This window comes from Capra hircus, chromosome 12 (assembly GCF_001704415.2).
Source record: "Capra hircus breed San Clemente chromosome 12, ASM170441v1, whole genome shotgun sequence".
NCBI classification, from domain to species: domain Eukaryota; kingdom Metazoa; phylum Chordata; class Mammalia; order Artiodactyla; family Bovidae; genus Capra; species Capra hircus.
The window spans coordinates 65,364,078-65,383,446 of record NC_030819.1 but is presented as its reverse complement, the minus strand read 5'-3'; the positions used below and the strand labels follow the sequence as shown (position 1 = coordinate 65,383,446).

The 19,369-nt window shown below is 49.6% G+C and overlaps 1 protein-coding gene across 2 annotated transcripts in view; it reads right to left on the bottom strand.

The window, feature by feature from the left end:
* DHRS12 (dehydrogenase/reductase 12) overlaps positions 1 to 16,579 on the bottom strand; it is a 41,987-nt gene extending 25,408 nt beyond the window's left edge. For both annotated transcript variants that reach the window (XM_018056702.1, XM_018056703.1), the window contains exons 1-3: positions 16,458 to 16,579; positions 5,720 to 5,853; positions 2,923 to 3,005 (exon numbers count right to left, since the gene is read on the bottom strand). In XM_018056702.1, the coding sequence (XP_017912191.1) occupies positions 2,923 to 3,005; positions 5,720 to 5,853; positions 16,458 to 16,513 (273 nt within the window). In that variant the 5' untranslated portion in view covers positions 16,514 to 16,579. The remainder of the gene's footprint in view (positions 1 to 2,922; positions 3,006 to 5,719; positions 5,854 to 16,457) is intronic.

Below are 19,369 nucleotides of genomic sequence, written 5' to 3'. Positions count from 1 at the left end.
GGGAAGACTCTTGAGAGTCCCTTGGACTGCAAGGAGATCCAACCAGTCCATCCTAAGGGAAATCAGTCCTGAATGTTCATTGGAAGGACTGATGCTGAAGTTGAAACTCCAGTACTTTGGCCACCTGATATAAAGAGCTGACTCACTGGAGAAGACTCTGATGCTGGGAAAGATTGAAGGCGGGGGGAGAAGGGGATGACAGAGGATGAGATCGTTGGATGGCATCACTCACTTGATGGACATCAGTTTGAGCAAACTCCGGGAGTTGGTGATGGACAGGGAGGCCTAGCATGCTGGGGTCGCAAAGAGACAGACATGACTGAGCGACTGAACTGAATTGCTTTATAATGTGTTGGTTTTTGCCATACAACACCGTGAATCAGCCATAAGTATACAATGTCCCCTCCCTCGTGAGCCTCCCTCCCACCCCCTGTCCCACCCCTCTAGGTCATCACAGAGCAGCAGAGCCCGGAGGAGGCACTGAGTCAGTGAAACCACACCTCCAGGGATGGGCAGAAGGTATCGTCGGCCCTGGACTGCCGAGCTCTCAGTGAGTGCTGGAGACCACTTACACAGATGAAAGAGGAGAGGATTTGCCAGGGGTTGTGTGTGGGGATGGGGGCTCCCTCTCCGCACCCCAAGAAACATGCTGGATCCTGCTTTCAGTTCTTCCTCCCAAAGATGGTGCCGTTGGGTATAAGGAGGGCTCAACAGCATCAGCAGAACCATACTGGCATCTTTTTCTATATAAATTCACTTGGTAAAGAATGTAGCCAAGCCCACGGCGGGCTGGAATCCAGGCAAGCCCTCCCCTGCCCGTGGCCCGAGATCAGCGTTCCCATTAAGTCCTGCAGCAGCACCGCCTAAACTTACCAGCAGGCAGCCAGCCAGCCAGCCAGCCTTCCATCTCAAGAACTGCGGCCCCCAGATCGCAGCCCCACTTGCAGAGGACGGTTTAGAGACCTTTGTGCTCACGGCCGGCACGAAGCCTCCGGGGGCGTCTGATGGTGAGAGGCTGCCAAGTGGAAGGGAGAAGGACAGCCTCTTGCCTTGAAAACATTACTTCCAGATAAAAGATAACCCTCATGGGCAGAGGCAGACTGCTCCATTCTAGGCTGGGGCGAATTTTTTTCCTCTTGGCCACGGCCCACGCCTGTGGGAGTGGGGTGCCGTTCGCCCCTCAGCTGGAGGCAGTGCATGGAGAGGCGCCAGGCGTAGGGGCTGCCAGAGGAGCGGGGGTACAGGACAGAGGAGGGAACTCCAGGTGGGCCTGGAGGCAAGACGCTCTCAGTGGACATGCAAGGGGCTGGTGGTCACTGCCGGCCAGCCTGCTTCCCTCCTGGGACCCTGGGGTTTCCACCGGGGCCAGCTCCTTGGGGAAGCAACTGCACAGGCGCACAGACCCCACATCCAGGCCCTGCTTATGCTAATGCTCTGCCTTCACTGTCCTGTAAGCCTTAGGTTTTGTTTTAATTTTTAATTGGAGGATAATTACTTTACAACGTTGTGTTGGTTTTTGCCACACAACAGCATGACTCAGCCGTTAAGTATAGTGTCCTCTCCCTCTCGGGTCTCCCTACCACCCCACATCGCACCTCCCTAGGTCATCAACAGAGCACCGAGCTGAGCTCCCTGTGTTACACAGCAGCTCCCCATACTATTTTACGAATGGTAACATGTCTGTTCGGAGAAGGCAATGGCACCCCACTCCAGTACTCTTGCCTGGAAAATCCCATGGATGGAGGAGCCTGGTGGGCTGCAGTCCATGGGGTCGCTAAGAGTTGGACATGACTGAGAGGCTTCACTTTCACTTTTCACTTTCATGCATTGGAGAAGGAAATGGCAACCCACTCCAGTGTTCTTGCCTGGAGAATCCCAGGGATGAGGGAGCCTGGTTGGCTGCTGTCTATGGGGTCGCACAGAGTCGGACATGACTGAAGTGACTTAGCAGCAGCAGCAGCAGCAGCAGCAGCAGCAGCAGCAGCAGCAACATATATGTTTGGGTTTCCCTGGTGGCTCAGACAGAAAAGAATCTGCCTGCAATGCAGGAGACCTGGGTTCAACCTGAGTTGGGAAGATCCCCTGGAGAAGTGAATGGCTACCCATGCCAGTATTTTTGCCTGGAAAATCCCATGGACAGAGGAGCCTGACCGGCTACAGTCCATGGGGTCACAAAGAGTCAGACACAACTGAGCGACTAACACTGCTACTTTCAATGTATATGTTTCCACGCTACTCTCTCTATCCCACGCTTGCCTTTCTCCACTGCGTCCACAACCCTGTTCTCTGTGTGCGCATCTCTATTCCTGTCCTGCAAATAGGTTCAGTGAAGTCGGAAAGAGAAAAACAAGTATAATATAACAAGTATAATAACACATGTACATGGAAGTCTTATGCTTTGTACAGCAGGGTCCCCACACTCTGATTTTGCACTGGGGCCCTGCAGATTATGTAGCCTGTCCTGGTTCCAAGTGTGTCAGAGCAGGAGGCCCACAGAACGGTGAGCCAGCTTTGAACACTCTCGATAGGAAGCGGCTCTCATCAAGGCCGAAACGTCATTTGCGGTCCTTCTTTATCCGAAGGCCACCGAGCCGGCTTACAGCTTGGCTCACCCTGAGTCCCCTGGACATGTCTCAGGGACGCGGCCTCCTTCTTGGGGGAGGGACCCCGGCAGGGCCCTGTCTGGGTCATGTCGCCCAGGCAGGCCTTCACTGGGGGAGTGGGGGTCACTGCCCCATCACCCAGGTCCGGCCCAGCCTTTGAGAAGCGCGGCTCCAGCTCTGAGGGCTGAGGCCGCCTCCCAAGCAGAAGCCTGAACAGAGCCCTGCCAGCTCGGGTGCAGGAGCGTGGCCAGGAGTCCCGCCCCCGCACTGCCGTGCCCCGCGGGCAGGAAGCCCCCACAGGAGGGGCACAGCCGCTCACCTGGTTCCCGCTCTCCTCCATGATCTCAGCTCTGGCACCTTCCGCTCGGCTGGGATCTCGACAAACCAGGTGAACTGTGCCACCTGGTGGAATCCAAAAAAAGCGCTGTGAGGGACAGCCACAGTGACAGCCCTGGAGACGCGCTCTTCCCAAGGCGGGATGAACACACACGGGCTCACAGAAAGAGGACCTGATACGGAGACTATTCTGGAAAATCTGCAGATGGTCCCCACAGTCAGAGCAGCAGGTGGAAAGGAGAGGGTGGTCCTGGAATCCGTGCTCCTGCCTACCTGGGCTGACAGTGCAACTGGGGCAACGTCTTGATTTTCTTTAAGGGTCTGAATACACCAAGGATGAGCTTCCCTGGTGGCTCAGGTGGCAAAGAACCCAGCTGCCAATCCAGAAGACCTAGGTTCAGTCTCTAGGTGGGGAAGATCCCCTGGAGAAAGGAATGGCAACCCACTCCAGCATTCTTGCCTGGAGGATCCCACGGACAGAGGAGCCTAGCGGGCTACAGTCCAGGGGTCACAAAGATCAGACGTGACTAAGCACACACACCCACGTACATCAAGGATAAGAAGGGTCAGTCTTGGTCACACCCACATCCCTAGCATCTCATAGGGAACCTGACACACTGGTCTCAACACAGCTGCCCTTTAGACCCACTTGGAAAGTTTTTAAAGCTCCCGGCCTAAGGATGGTTTAAAAGCTCCCCCAGGTGAGTCTAATGTGTGGGGAGACTAGAGGTGGACAGAGTGAGTGACTGGAGGAAGCTCTCCTCAACACTTCATTCATTCACAGGAGAGCTGAAGTCCGATCCACATGGCAGTGTTTTCTGATTAAGAACAGTAAGGGGCTCCAGTTAACCCTAGGCATCTGAATCACCAGTGGAAACTTAAAAAAAACCATAAAACTTGGACACCTGGTCCCTGGTTCCTGTCTCCTCAATGAGAATGGGGTGGGGGGATGGGGGTGGGAGAGAGACTGGGAATCCATTGCAGTTTGGCCCTGGACCCTAGTTGAGAACACAGCCCCCAGAATAACGGAAGGAGGAGGTGTGTAGTGAACTTCCTTCTTCCTTCCTACTGCTCCTGGTTTCCAGGAGCCCAAGTTGAGAAGCCCCTAATATGTAGCCGGAATTTAACAAATATTTACTAAATGGGCGAATATATAAACGGCTCTCAAGACTATTCCAGCAGAAGTCACACCATCATCAATCAAGGCTTATTTAAAGGGGAATGCCTTGGCTATGGCAGTTAAGACATAAGCATTATGGACCCTGATTTCTTCACCTAAAACACCCAGCTTTATTAAATAGGGTCTGTTGCACAGGAGGCTGCAGGCAAACCACATAATAGCCCCTCGGCTTGATCCTCCTCCCAGCTCTTCTGAGTACCTCCAGTTGCTAAGATCCAGTTAATCTTCCCCCTGCTTTGACAGATAATTATATACAGCTCCAAATGGCACAATACTCCCCTGGAAAATGCCTAACTTTGGAGGGAAAAAAAATCTCAAGCATCTTGAAAAGTGATAAATTCCAAGGTTATTTCCCCAACTTCTGCCAGAACATCCATTTTTCCAGGAGAAGGGGGTCTGGAGAGGCATGGCTGACTTTTCTAGCCACCGCAGTACCGTTGAGTGAGCCGGGACAGTCGAGCTGATGCAGAGAATTCGGCATTTACCTGAAGGAAGACTTCAGCTGACTGAATAATGTATGGGCACCCAGAGAGCCTCTTTCTAGACCCAAGCTTAGGGAGGAGAGAGAGGAGGCAGTTTCCAGCTGCTCAAACTCCAGAGACTGGAAACCAGGAGCAGTAGGAAGGAAGAAGGAAGTTCACTACACCCCGGCCCTTCCGTCATTCTGGGGGCACTGTTCTCAACTAGGGTCCAGGGCCAAACTGCGATGGATTCCCAGTCTCTCTCCCACCCCCATTCTCACTGAGGAGACAGGAACTAGGGACCAGGTGTCCAAGTTTTGTGTTTTTTTTTTTTAAGTTTCCACTGGTGATTTGGATGCCTAGGGTTAACTGGGGCCCCTTACTGTTCTTAATCAGAAAACACTGCCATGTGGACCGGACCTCAGCTCTCCTGTGAATGAATGAAGTGTTGAGGAGAGCTTCCTCCAGTCACTCACTCTGTCCACCTCTAGTCTGAAGCTTAATGCACAGCAAAGGTCCGTCTAGTCAAAGCTACAGTTTTTCCAGTAGTCATGTACAGATGTGAGAGTTGGACCATAAAGAAGGCTGAGCGCCAAAGAAGTGATGCCTTCAAACTGTGGTGCTGGAGAAGACTCTTGAGAGTTCCTTGGATGGCAAGGAGATCCAACCAGTCAATCCTAAAGAAAATCAGTCCTGAGTATTCATTGGAAGGACTGATGCTGAAGCTGAAACTCCAATACTTTGGCCACCTGATGCAAAGAGCTGACTTATTGGAAAAGACCCTGATGCTGGGAAAGATTGAAGGCGGGAGGAGAAGGGGGCAACAGAGGATGAGAGGGTTGGATGGCATCATCGACTCCGTTGACATGACTTTGAGCAAGCTCCAGGAGATAGTGAAAGACAGGGAAGCCTGGCGTGCTGTAGTCCATGGGGTCGCCAAGGGTCAGACATGACTGAGCGACTGAACACGAGGAAGCCGGCAGCTGTGCCGATCAGCACGGGGTCCCTGTCCAGGGCGCCTGCTTGTGCTGGCTGGGGCGCTCCTGACCCACGTGTGGCACAGGGCCCTCTCCCCGGTGTGGACCAGCCACAGGCTGCCCTTGGGGCCCAGCACACACATGACGGAGCAGGCTGCTCACCTCGCTTGGCAATCTCCATGGCGGTCGCTTTTCCGATGCCGCTGTTCCCCCCGGTGACCATGAAGGCTCTTCCGGGAACTTGAACCTCCAAGTCATCAGGGTCAAAGTCCTTGGACGCAGACTCATAGCCACTCCTGGCAGCAGCAGACCCACAGAAAGAATAGACATTAAGGAGCAGGGAACACAACCTCCTGCAGCGAGAAGGCCAAGTCCTGGGCTGGGCGCAGTGCTCTCCCCATACATCAGACAGCCCCTCCGCCCTGGGACCCCGCTCTCCTCCCTGGTCTTGTGAACAACACCATCTTCTCAGCACCCATACCATTAGTTTCCTGAACTTCTGAAAATACCTGGAGATGCCAACAGTTTGGCAGCCTATTTTTCTGTCTCTAATACCAGGAGGTACCCCTGCCCCTTAAAACGTTCTTTGATAGATTTTATTATTTTTATTTTTTGGCCTTTTCCCCCACGTTGGGGCAAATGGAGAGGAGCTCCGGAGACCAACAGCATCATGGCCACTGCACCCCAGGACAGGTGTCCCTCCCCAGGTATAGAAGGACCCCAGCAAAGTGGGGAGATGTGCAATTTGGGAATGAGGAGGGGCCGGTGCAGTTATGTGAGGGCTGCACCCCTTAGAGGAAGCAAGGCTCCTTCAGGGCCACACCTCGAGGGGGCGCCATTCAGGTCATAATGGTGGCCCATTTGTATCTGCATCAGGACAATTTCTGCCGGATGACAGCAAAGCACAATGAGAAGGAGGTGCTTTTTCCAGTTGGTCCAAAGGCATCATATTGGTCAGAAACAACTCTGGGTTGGGGGGGGGGGACTTCCCTGATGGTCCAGTGGTTGAGCCCATGCTCCCAATGCTGAGGGCACTTGTTTGATTCCTGGTCAGGGAACTAAGTTCCTGCATGTTGCGTGGTGTGGCCAAAATAAATAAGTAAAATGAAGAGATAAAGAAATCTGAATTTTTCAACTGCCTCTCTCTGCTCTTTGAGATTCCTCGTCTACCTTGACTGTCCTCAAAGTGAAAGTGAAGTCACTCAGTCATGTCCAACTCTTTGCGACCCCGTGGACTGTAGCCTACCAGGCTCCTCTCTCCATGGGATTCCCCAGGCAAGAATACTGGAGTGGGTTGCCATTTCCTTCTCCAGGGGATTTTCCCAACCCAGGGATCGAACCTGAGTCTCTTGCATTGCAGGCAGATGCTTTAACCTCTAAGCCACCAGGGAAGCCCTTGACTGTCCTAGTAGTCAATATTTCCTGGTTACAGAATCGGCTGGGGGAATAGAGAGGGATTGGCAGGAGACCCTGAGGTCAGAGCTCTCCCCACAGACCAGCAGGCTGGGGGTCTCAGCCTGTATCTCTCGCCCAAAGAGCTGATTCCCTGCAACATAGAATGTAACTCTTTTCCCCTGAAGGTTCTGGAAGGTGCCTGGTGCCCTTCCCATGCCCTGTTTATGCACAGACTGCCAACAGCTGGTCTCTTGCCCCACACCCTAGGAGAGCACAACTGCCAACTACATGCCTGGACACCGGTGAAAAGGGCCAAAGAATGTTTATGAGCTCAGGTTTGGTCTGAAGTCATTGCCACAGGGGCGGTCATTGCCCCTGGTCTCACAGTCAAGAGACCAAGAAGAATGTTATTGCTGCTGTTCTCACCATCTGGAACTCTTCCAGACATCCAGGGCAGCTTTTCATCGCCTCGGCTGTGAGCAGCCCACTTAGTGGGGCAAGCAAGACTTCTGACTGTTCCAAGGCTCCCTGAAAGGCCAACTTGAAACTGAACGTAATCTCAATCATAAAGGCTTTGGATCCAACAACCTGGATTTAAATCTCAGCTCTGCCTCCTAACAGCTGTGCTGTCTCATGTGTTGTTTTAACCCTTTTGGGCTCCAGTCTTTTCATCTGCACAAAGTAGCTTCTCACAGAAGCTACTTCTTGGGCAGCGTAGGTGAGATAATTACGTAAAGCATCTATTATATGCTTTGAATAAGTTAAGAACTCAATCCCAGGTGACTCAGTGGTAAAGAACCTGCCTGACAATATAGGAGACATGAGTTCGATCCCTGGATCAGGAAGATCCCCTGGAGAAGGAAATGGCGACCCACTCTAGTATTCTTGCATGGAGAATCCCATGGACAGAGGAGCCTGGTGGGCTACTGTCCATGGGGTTGCAAAAAAGTCGGACATGACTTAGCTACTAAACAACACAATAGTTGCTATTATTGTCACTAGTATTAATAATAATATTAATATCTTTCATGTTCAAAACTAAGCTTATTTGCTTGCTCCCCTGCCCCACCCCTCCCCTGCTCGCCCACTAGTCCCTCAAATCATTAGGGACTCTGAGAATAACTTAAACTATAACCAAAGATGAAGCTGGAGGATTTGTTCTGCCTCACAGGTGGACGTCCCAGAATCACTGTGAAAAGATTTTCTTGCAAAGGAAAAGAGGTTTCTTGGAAAGAACCCAGGGTCAGGGAGTCAGTGACGAGGGGCCCAGCAGGAGAAGGCACTGGTGGAGCAGGAGAGAGAGCTTTCAAGAAGAGCAGGCCACAGAGAACACACCCCAGGTAAATGCCCCACAGGGACCAGGCCCCAGGCCCCCTCCTCCTCTGCAGGAAGCTGAGGGGCTTTTCTCCCACACAGCTAGAGGAGACTCTAGCATCTGGTTACCACGTTGATCCTATTAGGGAGTAAGGTTTGCTGAGGGTGGCTCCTGTGGATTAAACGTCTTCCTCAAACTCCAGGCTGTGAGCCAGCTGCCAAGTGGGTGGAGCCAGGCTGGCCTACAGGACACGTCATAACTCCCTTTGTCCTCTGTCCTCAACACTGGGATTCCACCCTGATCCACCCTGATCCAATCCGCTGTTAATAAGATTTAGGTTTTTTCTTATCCTCCTGCCCTCTCTTTTTATTTTTATAAACTCCTCATATCAGTTCTTATTTTTCAGATGCAGAGAGAGGTAAATGACTTACCCAAACCATGGGATGGTAGGTGATAAAGCCCACAGGGGTTTCCATGCTCTCTCCACTGAGCCTAGGAGTAGGGCTCAGCCTCACCAGTGGTGCTCAGAAGAGTGGTCCCCAGACAGGCAACATCAACATCACCTGGGAATCTTTCTACAGAGCCAGAAATTCCAAGGTGAGGCCCAGCAATCAGTGGTTTCACACGCCCTACAGGAGACTGATTCGAGTTGAGCAATCACTGTACTTAGTGTTTCCTGAACCCCTGAATATAAGAGTCACCAGGAGGCAAGGTCCTCGGCACGCTTCCCCCAATTTACCCAGTATGGAATTTGCTAAGGTTCCATCCACACCTGCTAGGTGCTTACAAGTGAGTTGCTTTTTAATTGCCCCTGGTAATTCTTAGGTTCAGACAAAGTTAAGGAAACTGTGACTAGATCCTGCTGCCTAGGGGCCCAATATAAGGAAGCTTTATAAAAATCCTGGTGTGCTAAGAAAAAGCATTGTAAACCCAAACTACAGACTCTCATTGGAATCAAAGTAAGGCATTGTCTTTCCCTCCAATTCACAAAATGCACAACAGCAGGGAAAACCACCTAAGCTTACACCCCTGCGCCAAAGAATTGATGCTTTTGAACTGTGGTGTTGGAGAAGACTCTTGAGAGTCCCTTGGACTGCAAGGAGATCCAACCAGTCCATTCTGAAGGAGACCAGCCCTGGGATTTCTTTGGAAGGAATGATGCTAAAGCTGAAGCTCCAGTACTTTGGGCACCTCATGCGAAGAGTTGACTCATTGGAAAAGACTCTGATGCTGGGAGGGATTGGGGGCAGGAGGAGAAGGGGACGACCGAGGATGAAATGGCTGGATGGCATCACTGACTCGATGGACGTGAGTCTGAGTGAACTCCGGGAATTGGTGATGGACAGGGAGGCCTGGCGTGCTGTGATTCATGGGGTCGCAAAGAGTCGGACACGACTGAGCGACTGAACTGAACTGAACCCCACAAAAGAGTCTGGGGAGAGACTTTAAGAAGTCTGCTTTTCCATGGGGCAGGAAGCTGACTCAAGCTCTTCATGCTGCATTCTGTATAACCTGGAAAGATCCTGCAAATGGTGGTCAAGACGAGTACACCCCTTTGAAAGAAAGAGGCGGCCACTGTACTCACCTAAATTCAGTGGGTCAGGGTTAACAGCTACACTGTTGCAAAGAAAAGCCAATTCTGAGTCCTTGATAGATCTGTTTCTTTGACTTTAACCTTCCTTTCTCATTGATCTTGTTATAATCATACATTATGACCTGCCCTTATAGTTGTAGTTTAAATTATACAAGGAGCCCTGCCCCTCTGCCTGAAGAGATTAACACATACCTCCTTCCAGGAGATATTTGCAAGATGATGGTTTTTACTTCCTCAGCTCCTCCCCTTCTCTGTCCTATAAAAGAACCTCACACCCAGACCCCAGACAAGATGGTTATTTTCAGACATTAGTCTGCTTTCTTCTCTGTCAGCTAGACTTTCCAAGTGTATTCCTTGCCTCAACTCCTGGTTAGTGGGCCTGTCTTGGCAAGCAGACTGCAAGCGGACTCAGATTTGGCTTAGCCAGCCCAGAAGCCTTGCTGCTTGTGGCTACCTGGCCCCGGCTATGAATCAGGGAATACTGGGGCAAGGCTTTAGCAGCTGCTGGAACCATTTGTCCTGAGGATCTTCCCTTCAAGATTTCCTGATGTGGCACCAGCTTCCCCAGTGCCTGGCAGTTGAGGCAAGAAACTGACGTTGATGGGACTAAATTTTGTAGGGTAAGCCTCTCCAGTGTGCACACTGGAAACATACCCCCACCTCAATTTGGGCTTTTCCTTTAGGGGACAAGCCAATTTGGTTGGAGTACCCTGTTGGGGAGGGGAATTGTTGTTGGACTGTACCTGAGCTGGAACTAGTTCACTGGGGAACTAGTTCTTGTGGGGGTAAGCCTATCCTAGTTGGAATTAGTTCATTTGTTTTGTAGAATAAGTTTATTTACCTGAGCTGGGAACCTGCTCAGTTGGAACCAGTTTATTGGGGAACTAGTTCTTGTGGGGTAAGTCTACCCTACTTGGAATTATTTGATTCGTAGGGTAAGTTTGGGAGTTGGGGGCCAATCTGTTGGTGTATCAATGCTGCAATTTTTTTGTGGAATTTTTTATATTGGAATTGCTATTCATCTTTTTTGTGGTGGTGTGGTCATACTTTTAAAAATGGGAAGTATTCCATCTATAAATGGGAATTACTCCAACTATCTTGAAGGAGAGCCCTTTTGGGTATATATTGGATAAACGGGCAAAATATAACTGTAAGCCTATGACTATGCTGCTATAATAGGGTGTGGACCCAATATATGTTAGGATCAGAAGAGCAACGGACCCTGAATGGCTCACTCAACTATTAGGCGATCTCACAGTTAGAAGTGTTTTGCAAAAGAGCAGGCAAAAGAGATGAGATTCCATATGCAGAAGCATTTATGCTATTGCATCAGGAGAAAAAGGAGTCAGAGGACTCACCCACCTTATCGTGCAGAGGTCTGAGAGAAAACCCAACGGGGTACACAACGGGGTAGATGAAAGAGCTTAAACAAAATTTGAGAGATGAAACAAAAACCAACTGAGGATCCATCACAGTTTCTAGAAAGGATTTATCAAGTTTATAGGTGCTACACAGATACAGACCCTGAGGCCCCTGAGAATGTGAGGATGATAAATATGGCCTTCATCAGGCAGAGTGCTCCAGAGATTAAAAAATTACAGAAGTTAGATAGTGTGTTTGAAATGACTTCTTCTCAGTTAGTAGACGTTGCTCTTAAAAGTATTCAACAGCAGGGAACAATGACAGAAGCAAGGAGATGCAAAACGGAATACAGGTTTTCTGGTGGCAGCACTGAAACTGAGTAACCTGAGGAGGGCTCGCAGTGGCTCAGTGGTAAAGAGCCTGCCACCAGTGTAGGAGGTGCGGGTTCAGTCCCTGGGTCAGAGAGATCCGCTGGAGAAGGAAACGGCAACCCACTCCAGTGTTCTTGCTCAGAAAATTCTATGGATAGAGGAGCCTGGCAGGCTACCGTTCATGCGGTCACAAAGAGTCAGACACGACTGAAGACTGAGCTCACAGGAACCCTAAAGGAAGGCCACCACTGGGGAAGGAAGAACACGCCTGCTGCAGGGAGGAAGGACGCTGGAGAAGAGATGGCCCTAGACTAAGACAGGAGCCCAGGCCATGCCGAAGGTGGGGAACAAACTGACTCTAATTGATACCACTCTCCTTTGTAAATTAAAGGCTCAAGTAACCTTTCCCCAGAACAGCTTGACGTCAGGGTCCCACCAGGGCCTTTTTGATCTCGTACATTTGGGGACTATGGCTCCAACTTGGGAAGCTTCAGCTCCATTTGGTGGGCTTTGGCTCAAATTTGAGGTGTTCTCCCTGTGAAGGGAAATAAGGTGCTTTGGACAAGGGTCACAAGCCTAGTGGGACTAGGAGGTCACATCTGGGGCAGTTTTGCCATTTGACTCTGAAGGTGACTTTCTGGCTGGCAAGGTTTTGGTCTGACTTGGTTACTTTGAGCACAAAGACTTCTAGTACCAACTGCTTGAGCTAAAATGGGAAGCACTTCCTCTACGGTTCCACTCCCTCGGGAAGACTGGCTGAAATCTAGGGAAGATCCTCAAAAGTGTTTGTAAATAGATTACCAAAATGGAAAGCCATGGGTCTTAGTAAACTAGCCATAGCTGATATTTAGAGCCTAGCAGGAATTCTGGAAGAGATCTTCTCCTCCAAGCTAACTCTCCAACATAGGTAAATGGGTATGTCAGTCCTTCAATATCATTCAGGTAGCCACCCAATTCTTTGAAGAAAAAAGAAAACTGTCCTTGTTTTAGGACCACAAGTATGGTTCCAAAAAAGAATCCAAAACCCACTAATTCTTTTACCACTCCCAAGACCTTCCCTGTTATCTTAAGAGGAAGTTTGTAAGTATTAATACAACATAGCAATTAAACAAGAACTACAAAGTATTATAAAGGGGAAATGAAGTTATCCTGAGAAAAAATTTTATCTTAGCAAATGTTCTCCCTGGTCTTCATGGGAGCCCTTATCTCCACCATCTTTTTAAAATGCAAATTTTGAAAAAGAGAGTAATTTGGACTTGCTTTCCATAAACATTAGTAAAAACAGTTTAGCCATCTAGACAAGTGAACTTGATTTATTCCATCTGCCAGAAACCCAATTTTAATCTGACCTCTTTTGTAGACTGATGGGTTTTACATTGCTGTACCCAACTCAGGGCTGAAATCTTGAAATGAGAACAGAATTTGGCTTTTCTCTGTTAGACAAGTTTTGTTAAGATGTCAAACTACCTTTGATAACAGATTTTAAGTTCTTTACCTTTTAAGTGATCTACTCTGCATTTGCCTTTGAAATCTTTTTATTGTTACTTTGGCTAAGTGAATAACTATTGTTTCACAGTGACTTATAATCCTGTTGTGTTTTAATACCCTTTTGATGTTGTTTTGACAAAACTTCCCAAATCAAATTATAACAGTTTCTTTGACCTCTAGCTAAACTTTGGGATGCTTCAAAGGGCCTTTGGAACACCCCAAAGAAACATTAAACTCATTAGGTTCATTTGGTATGTTGAATTACAATGGAAAGTCTTATCAAATGAGTAATAAATCTTCTTAGGTTATATTTTATGGTAAATTGATATTCTAGAGATTATATGAAATTTTGATGTGTCCTGTTAAAAGTATTATCGTCGTAATTCTGGTTATTATCTGAAAGTGTGGCATGTCACAGCAGTAACCTAGGTGCTTTAAATGTGGCTTTTTAAGTCTTTTTGTTATTATAGAAAGTTATGATTTCACTTTGTCGCCATTGCAAAAATGCCTCCCCTTCAAGAAGATTTATAAAAAGGACTTTTGGATAAATGCAAGTAATTCTAATGGCTTCATAAAGCTGTTAACAAAGAGGATTAGTTACAGGGGAACTGAGTGAACTGGTAGATATGGTTACAGTTTTTGTGGTTTCTATACAGAGAAAATTTCGGGTTTAAATCTGTTTCCCAGGGGTAAGGAAAATCCTCCCCTTAAACTAATTAATCATGGTTCTAGTTTGGTCTTTGTTTTCCAATTGCTTGTGCTTTGTGCCTCCTTGATGCACTGTCATTGTCAATTTCACCAACTGCATTACTTATATCTTGTCTAATTTATAAGATTGTTGTCTCTTACAATACCCAGGGTGTAATCAGGCCTTGAACAAAACTTACATGGCTAAAAACATAAGAATCATTGTAACAGTGTAATTCTAAGTATGGGAAGAAGCAATGGGAGGGAAAAGGTCTCCTGGATCGTAATCAGGCACAAGATCCAGAGAATCTTTCCTTATTGATGGGGGTCGACTTTGAAATTTAGCAGCTAGAATGGCATATCAAAGAATTTTTTCCTGATCTGGAATGAGCCTTCCAGCGCCGTGGGACAAGATTTGATCATGAACTGTCTCCCAAATACTGGTCAAATTCCTGACCAAGAGGGGAGGAGCTGAGAAATGGAATATTTCCTGCCGTATCAGTCATCTGCAACTGGGGGCTTCCAACAGGAGCCAATGAGCCCTGAGGAAACTCAGCCTATGAAAACACAGAATTAACTGCCCCAGACACCTGAGGGTACATATCAAGGAAATAATTTTAAAGAGCCCTGACTCTTGCATCTTCCCATACATAGAAAAGCCCCAAATTCCTAAACTTAAGATGCTGCCTCTGGGTTTGAAGTTCAGTATGCTACAGATGTAAAGTGGACACCTTCCAAAGAGGAACGGAGAAAGACAAATCTCAACATCTGGAACACTGGCAACTGGCATGGATGGCTGCGAACACTCCCCGAAAGATCCATCTGATGAAGCAGTTAGCACGGTTGTCACCCTCTTTTTTCCAAGATTGTTGAAGGGACAATGCTAGTGGGAAATATTGCAGGGAAGAGCCAATTCTGACTCCATGATGGATCTGTTTCTTTGACTTTAACCTCTGTTTTACATTGCTTTAGTTATTATAATCCTACATAATGACCTGCCTCAGGGAACCCTGCCCCTCTGCCTGAAGGAACACATCCCTTCCCTGAGGTTGGCCATTCCAGGAGATACATACAAGATAATGCTCACTACTTCCTCAACTCTAACCCCTCTCTATCCTGTACAAGAACCTCACATCCAGACGCACAGCAAGGTGGTTATTTTGAGACTTTAGTCTGCCATCTTCTCGATCTGTTGGCTTTCACAATAAAAGTCGTATTCCTTGCCTCAACATTTTCTCTCTGTTAACTGGCCTGTGTATAGCGAGAAGACTGAGCTTGGACTCAGTAACATTTCCCACATTTTCTGCAGCACTGCCCCTAAGGGGGGTCTGCACTTTTTCAAAAACACTTCTGCAAGCCGAGAAGGGAGGAACAGCAGCTGTCTCCCCTTGGAATGATGCCTGGAGTCCTGGGACGATGGAAATTTGCCCAGGTAGCCTTGCTGCTGCTGCTGCTAAGTCGGTTCAGTCGTGTCAGACTCTGTGCAACCCCATAGACGGCAGCCCACCAGGCTCCGCTGTCCCTGGGATTCTCCAAGTATGAACACTGGAGTGGGTTGCCATTTCCTTCTTCAATGCATGAAAGTGAAAAGTGAAAGTGAAGTCGCTCAGTCCTGTCTGACTCTTTGGGACCCCATGGACTGTAGCCTACCAGGCTCCTCTGTCCATGGGATTTTCCAGGCAAGAGTACTGGAGTAGGCTGCCATTGCCTTCTCCCAGGTAGCCTTTGGAACTGATAAAAATACTGATAAAACTCTTAAGGCAGGGAAGAGAGGAAGTCTCTTAGAAAAGAGGGTTGCATAAGAGAAGAACCTGCAGGATTTTTTAAAAATAAAATATCAATCTAGGCCCCAGTGCACATCAATTGAATCAAAATGTCCACTGGGAGGGCCTGAAAGCTGATATTCTCAACAATTTTCTGCTGGTGATTTCTGGTTTCAAATAGGGATGAGAACCACTGGGAGAGACTAATTCTAAGATTAAAAACCACCTCTCCACCTCCCAGAAGTGGCCACCCCTCAAAGACCACAGTGAGGGGGCGGGTCGACTGGGGCACAGCCAGGGTGATCACGGGGCGATGGCGGGGGGCGGGGGTGGCGGGGGTGGCGGGGACCATCAAGCAATGTTCAACAAGCTCACACTGGACGCGTAGTCTACACCCGCCCTTAAACTCGTGCCCGGAATGTTCCAGCTGGAGGGAGCGGTCACAGTCCACAAGCCGCATTTTATTAGTAAGGACAAAAACACACCAAGGAAAGTACTAGGCGGAATCTCAACTAGCAATTTAGAACTAACCCCTTGAGACGCCGAAAACAGCCCCAAGGAGACAAGAACCAGAGCACGCCCAAGCGGGGCGTCCAGGCAACGCCCAGAAGGCTCGCAGACCCCTGGGCCGCCTGACGTCAGTGGGTGGGGCCCCGAGAGTACAAGCCCCGCCCCCGGGGCCCAGCCCCGCCCCTCGGGCGGGCGCCGGGCCCAAGAGCGCCCCTGGGTTGGGTGGCGGCTGCAGCAGGTGGGCTGCCAGCAGGCGAGCGCCTCCGTCGCTCGGTGGGTCCAAGTGATCGCGGGGAAGTCGCGGGCGCGTTCCCGCTCATCACGCCTGCCCGCGCCGAGGCGGGCCGCGTGACCGCCGGCCGGCTTGCCCGCCCCCGGGCCCCGGGCGCCGGCGCGGTACCCCGCGCACCCTTACTTGGTGTATTCGCGCAGCCCCTTGGCGAACCACGCGGCGCTGCGGTAGAGGAGCATGGTGGGCCGGGCGCAGCACGCAGAGTCCCGCGGCCCCGCGCTCCCGGGCCCCAGCCCCGCCCTTCCGGGCCCGCCAGCGGTTACATCATCGCAGTTATGTAAACGCGACGGCCTCCGGGGCTGGTCCCCACTGGGAACGCGGCCGGGTCTCTGTAGGATGCGGAACGCCGACCCCACGCCCCAGCCCTGCCCTGCCGCGGCTCTGGAGAGCGCCCCACTCCGGCCTGGGCCTCAGAAGGCAGCGGGGAGGGAGGGCAGACCCTGCAGGGAGGTCCTCATGGGGGTGGAAGCCGGCGTCAGTACCTGTTGGGGGTTACCTGCCAGCTGGGTATCACTGGGACGCAGAGCTGGCACCGCAACACACCTCCTCGAATCTGATGACCTAGAAAATCGTGTGGACTCAAAACGAGGAGGCTTACTGATACTGAAAAGATGTCTCCATCTGATGGGTTTTAGCCTAAGGGTTACTGAAAAACTAGTATTTTCTAAGTTTCCACCTATCTTATTTCGCGAAATACCCGCAGTAACTCAGCGGAGGGACAGTGCTCACCAGCAGACGCAGTAAGTCGGTGAGGTGCGCACAGAGACCCGCCTGGGGCAAGGCAGACTGGCTCTCCCTCCTGAGAGGTGAGTCTGTCTCCGAAGTGCAGGCTTTTGCCACAGTTCTGCAACGTCAGGTAGTGTCAGGAAAGGCCCCTTTATCACTTTCAAATCTTCATACGCCTCCCTAATCCCCCGAGGCCAAATAAACACAGTGCAAGTAGAAAAAAAAAAAAAAAGCATAGTGGCTGTGCCAACCCACACGCTAGACCAGTCACCCAGCCCACTCTGGGCCCCTGTTATGTAGGAGGCAGGCACCCTTGTCCCCATCTGACCTCCATCTCTAACTCCCAGTTAGGAAAGCCTAACTCGGTTAAATTCTGTACTAGTTTACCAGGTTCACCCAGAGAATGATTACATAAGATGTGCGGAGACCAGCTGGTTTAATGGCCTCATTACCTAGGGCAGAGGATATAGGTTCGCTGCCCCCTCCCAAGTGGGCGTGTTTTTAATTCAGGATACCTTTTGAAATACATTTCCCCAGAACAGCTTGCTCCTCTGAACAGGACTGTGAGGTTCCCCTGCATTGCTCGTCTTCTTGCCAGAGCGATGAAAAGGAGTTTAAGCAAGTGGCACTCTGCAAAGCCATCCAGCCTGGTGTGACTTTTCAATGCCAGTCGGGTTGGAGCAGGAGAGCATTTTGGACCCCCAGAGTTACACAACTGTGCTTTGTACCCTCAGCTTTGTGGCAGTGATAGAAGAGGTACCAGTCTGTTCAGAAACTCACCACCTCAGGAAATGTGCATTTGGCTCACAGAGGGGGTGAGAAATTCTTGTGAACCACACGGTGTATTGAGAGCATCAGCAGCACCTTGCTGTAAAAGGGTGGGTGGGAACCAAGCTCTCTCAACCTGCTGTGTAAACCCCGGTGGCTGCAGACCTACTCTGACTTAGTTTTCTTATTGGTAGAGTGGGTATGAATATGCTCACGTCATGGGGCTGTTATGATTAAATGCATTTGTAAAGAGCTCAGCAAAATGCCCAGTTATAGTCAAAAAACGTTCATTTCCCGCCCTAAGTTTTCTTCTCATTCTTTCCCTCCTGCATTGCAGCCACCCCGTGCACATCCCATGCACGTTCGGTTAGTGCATGAAGCATGTAATGTTTACCCTCAAATCAACAAGTATACACTAGGGACTACGCTGTACACAATTCATAGGGCGTTTTAAGAAAAGACAACCTACATCTCAGAAGAGACCTCCATTCGTCCCTGGATGACACGGAACAAGAACGAAAGGACAGGATGGGATTCGTGGAAAAAGGGTCCTGTTTAAGGACTTAGCTGAGCTGGATTTTGGTTCTGTTTTCTGATTCTCAGTGTGGCCCTGGGTAATAGTGATAAAATTTATGGCCACCTGATGGGAACAGCCGACTCATTGGAAAAGACCCTGATGCTGGGAAAGATTGAAGGCAGAAGGAGAAGAGGGAGACAGAGGATGAGATGGCTGGATGCCATCACCAATTCAATGGACATGAATCTGGGCAAATTCCAAGGGATGGTGAGGGACAGGGAGGCCTGGCATGCTGCAGTCTGTGGGGTTGCAGAGTCAGACACGACTTGGTGAGTGAACAAATCCAAACGTTGTAGATTGTGTCACTTAATCCCTTCAACGACCTAGTAAGGTTGCTCTGGCTACCATCTCCATTTTACAGATGAACAAAACTGAGGCTTAGAGGGGAAGCCCCTTGGCTGAGGTCACATTTACTGTGAGGTCACAGTAAATGGACCCTGGAGACAGGATTTGAGACAGGCAGTGCGATTTCAGAGCCAATGGCCTCTCAGTGGACCATACTCTATAGGGGCAAGTCACTTAACCTTTCTGGGCCTCAGTTTTCTCATCTAAATGAAAAGGACATTAGAGAGATGACATCTGGGGCCCCTTCAAGCTCTGTCTATGACTAATACGAGAATTACACAAAGATGTTAAATAAGTTAGGCCCAAGGTGCTTTTAAAAGGGCAACATCCAGTGGGTGTCTTTGCTTCATTTCAGGTGAGGAGAAAGCCTGGAAGATACCTCTTCTCTGTCTCTAGTTTCAATTGGGTAGTCAAAAGCCACACAAAGAATCACCCTCCAAAGCCTCCTTCTAATTGATTTAGAGCCCTGAAGCTAATTTTGACCAAACTGGAAGGAGAAGCAGAAGGTGAGGATTGAAAAGTCCACGGCTTTCTGCACCAGAGATATACATGATGGGAGGTCTGTGTGTATGCGCACACACACACACACACACACCAGTGTTTGCATCTCTTCCACTGA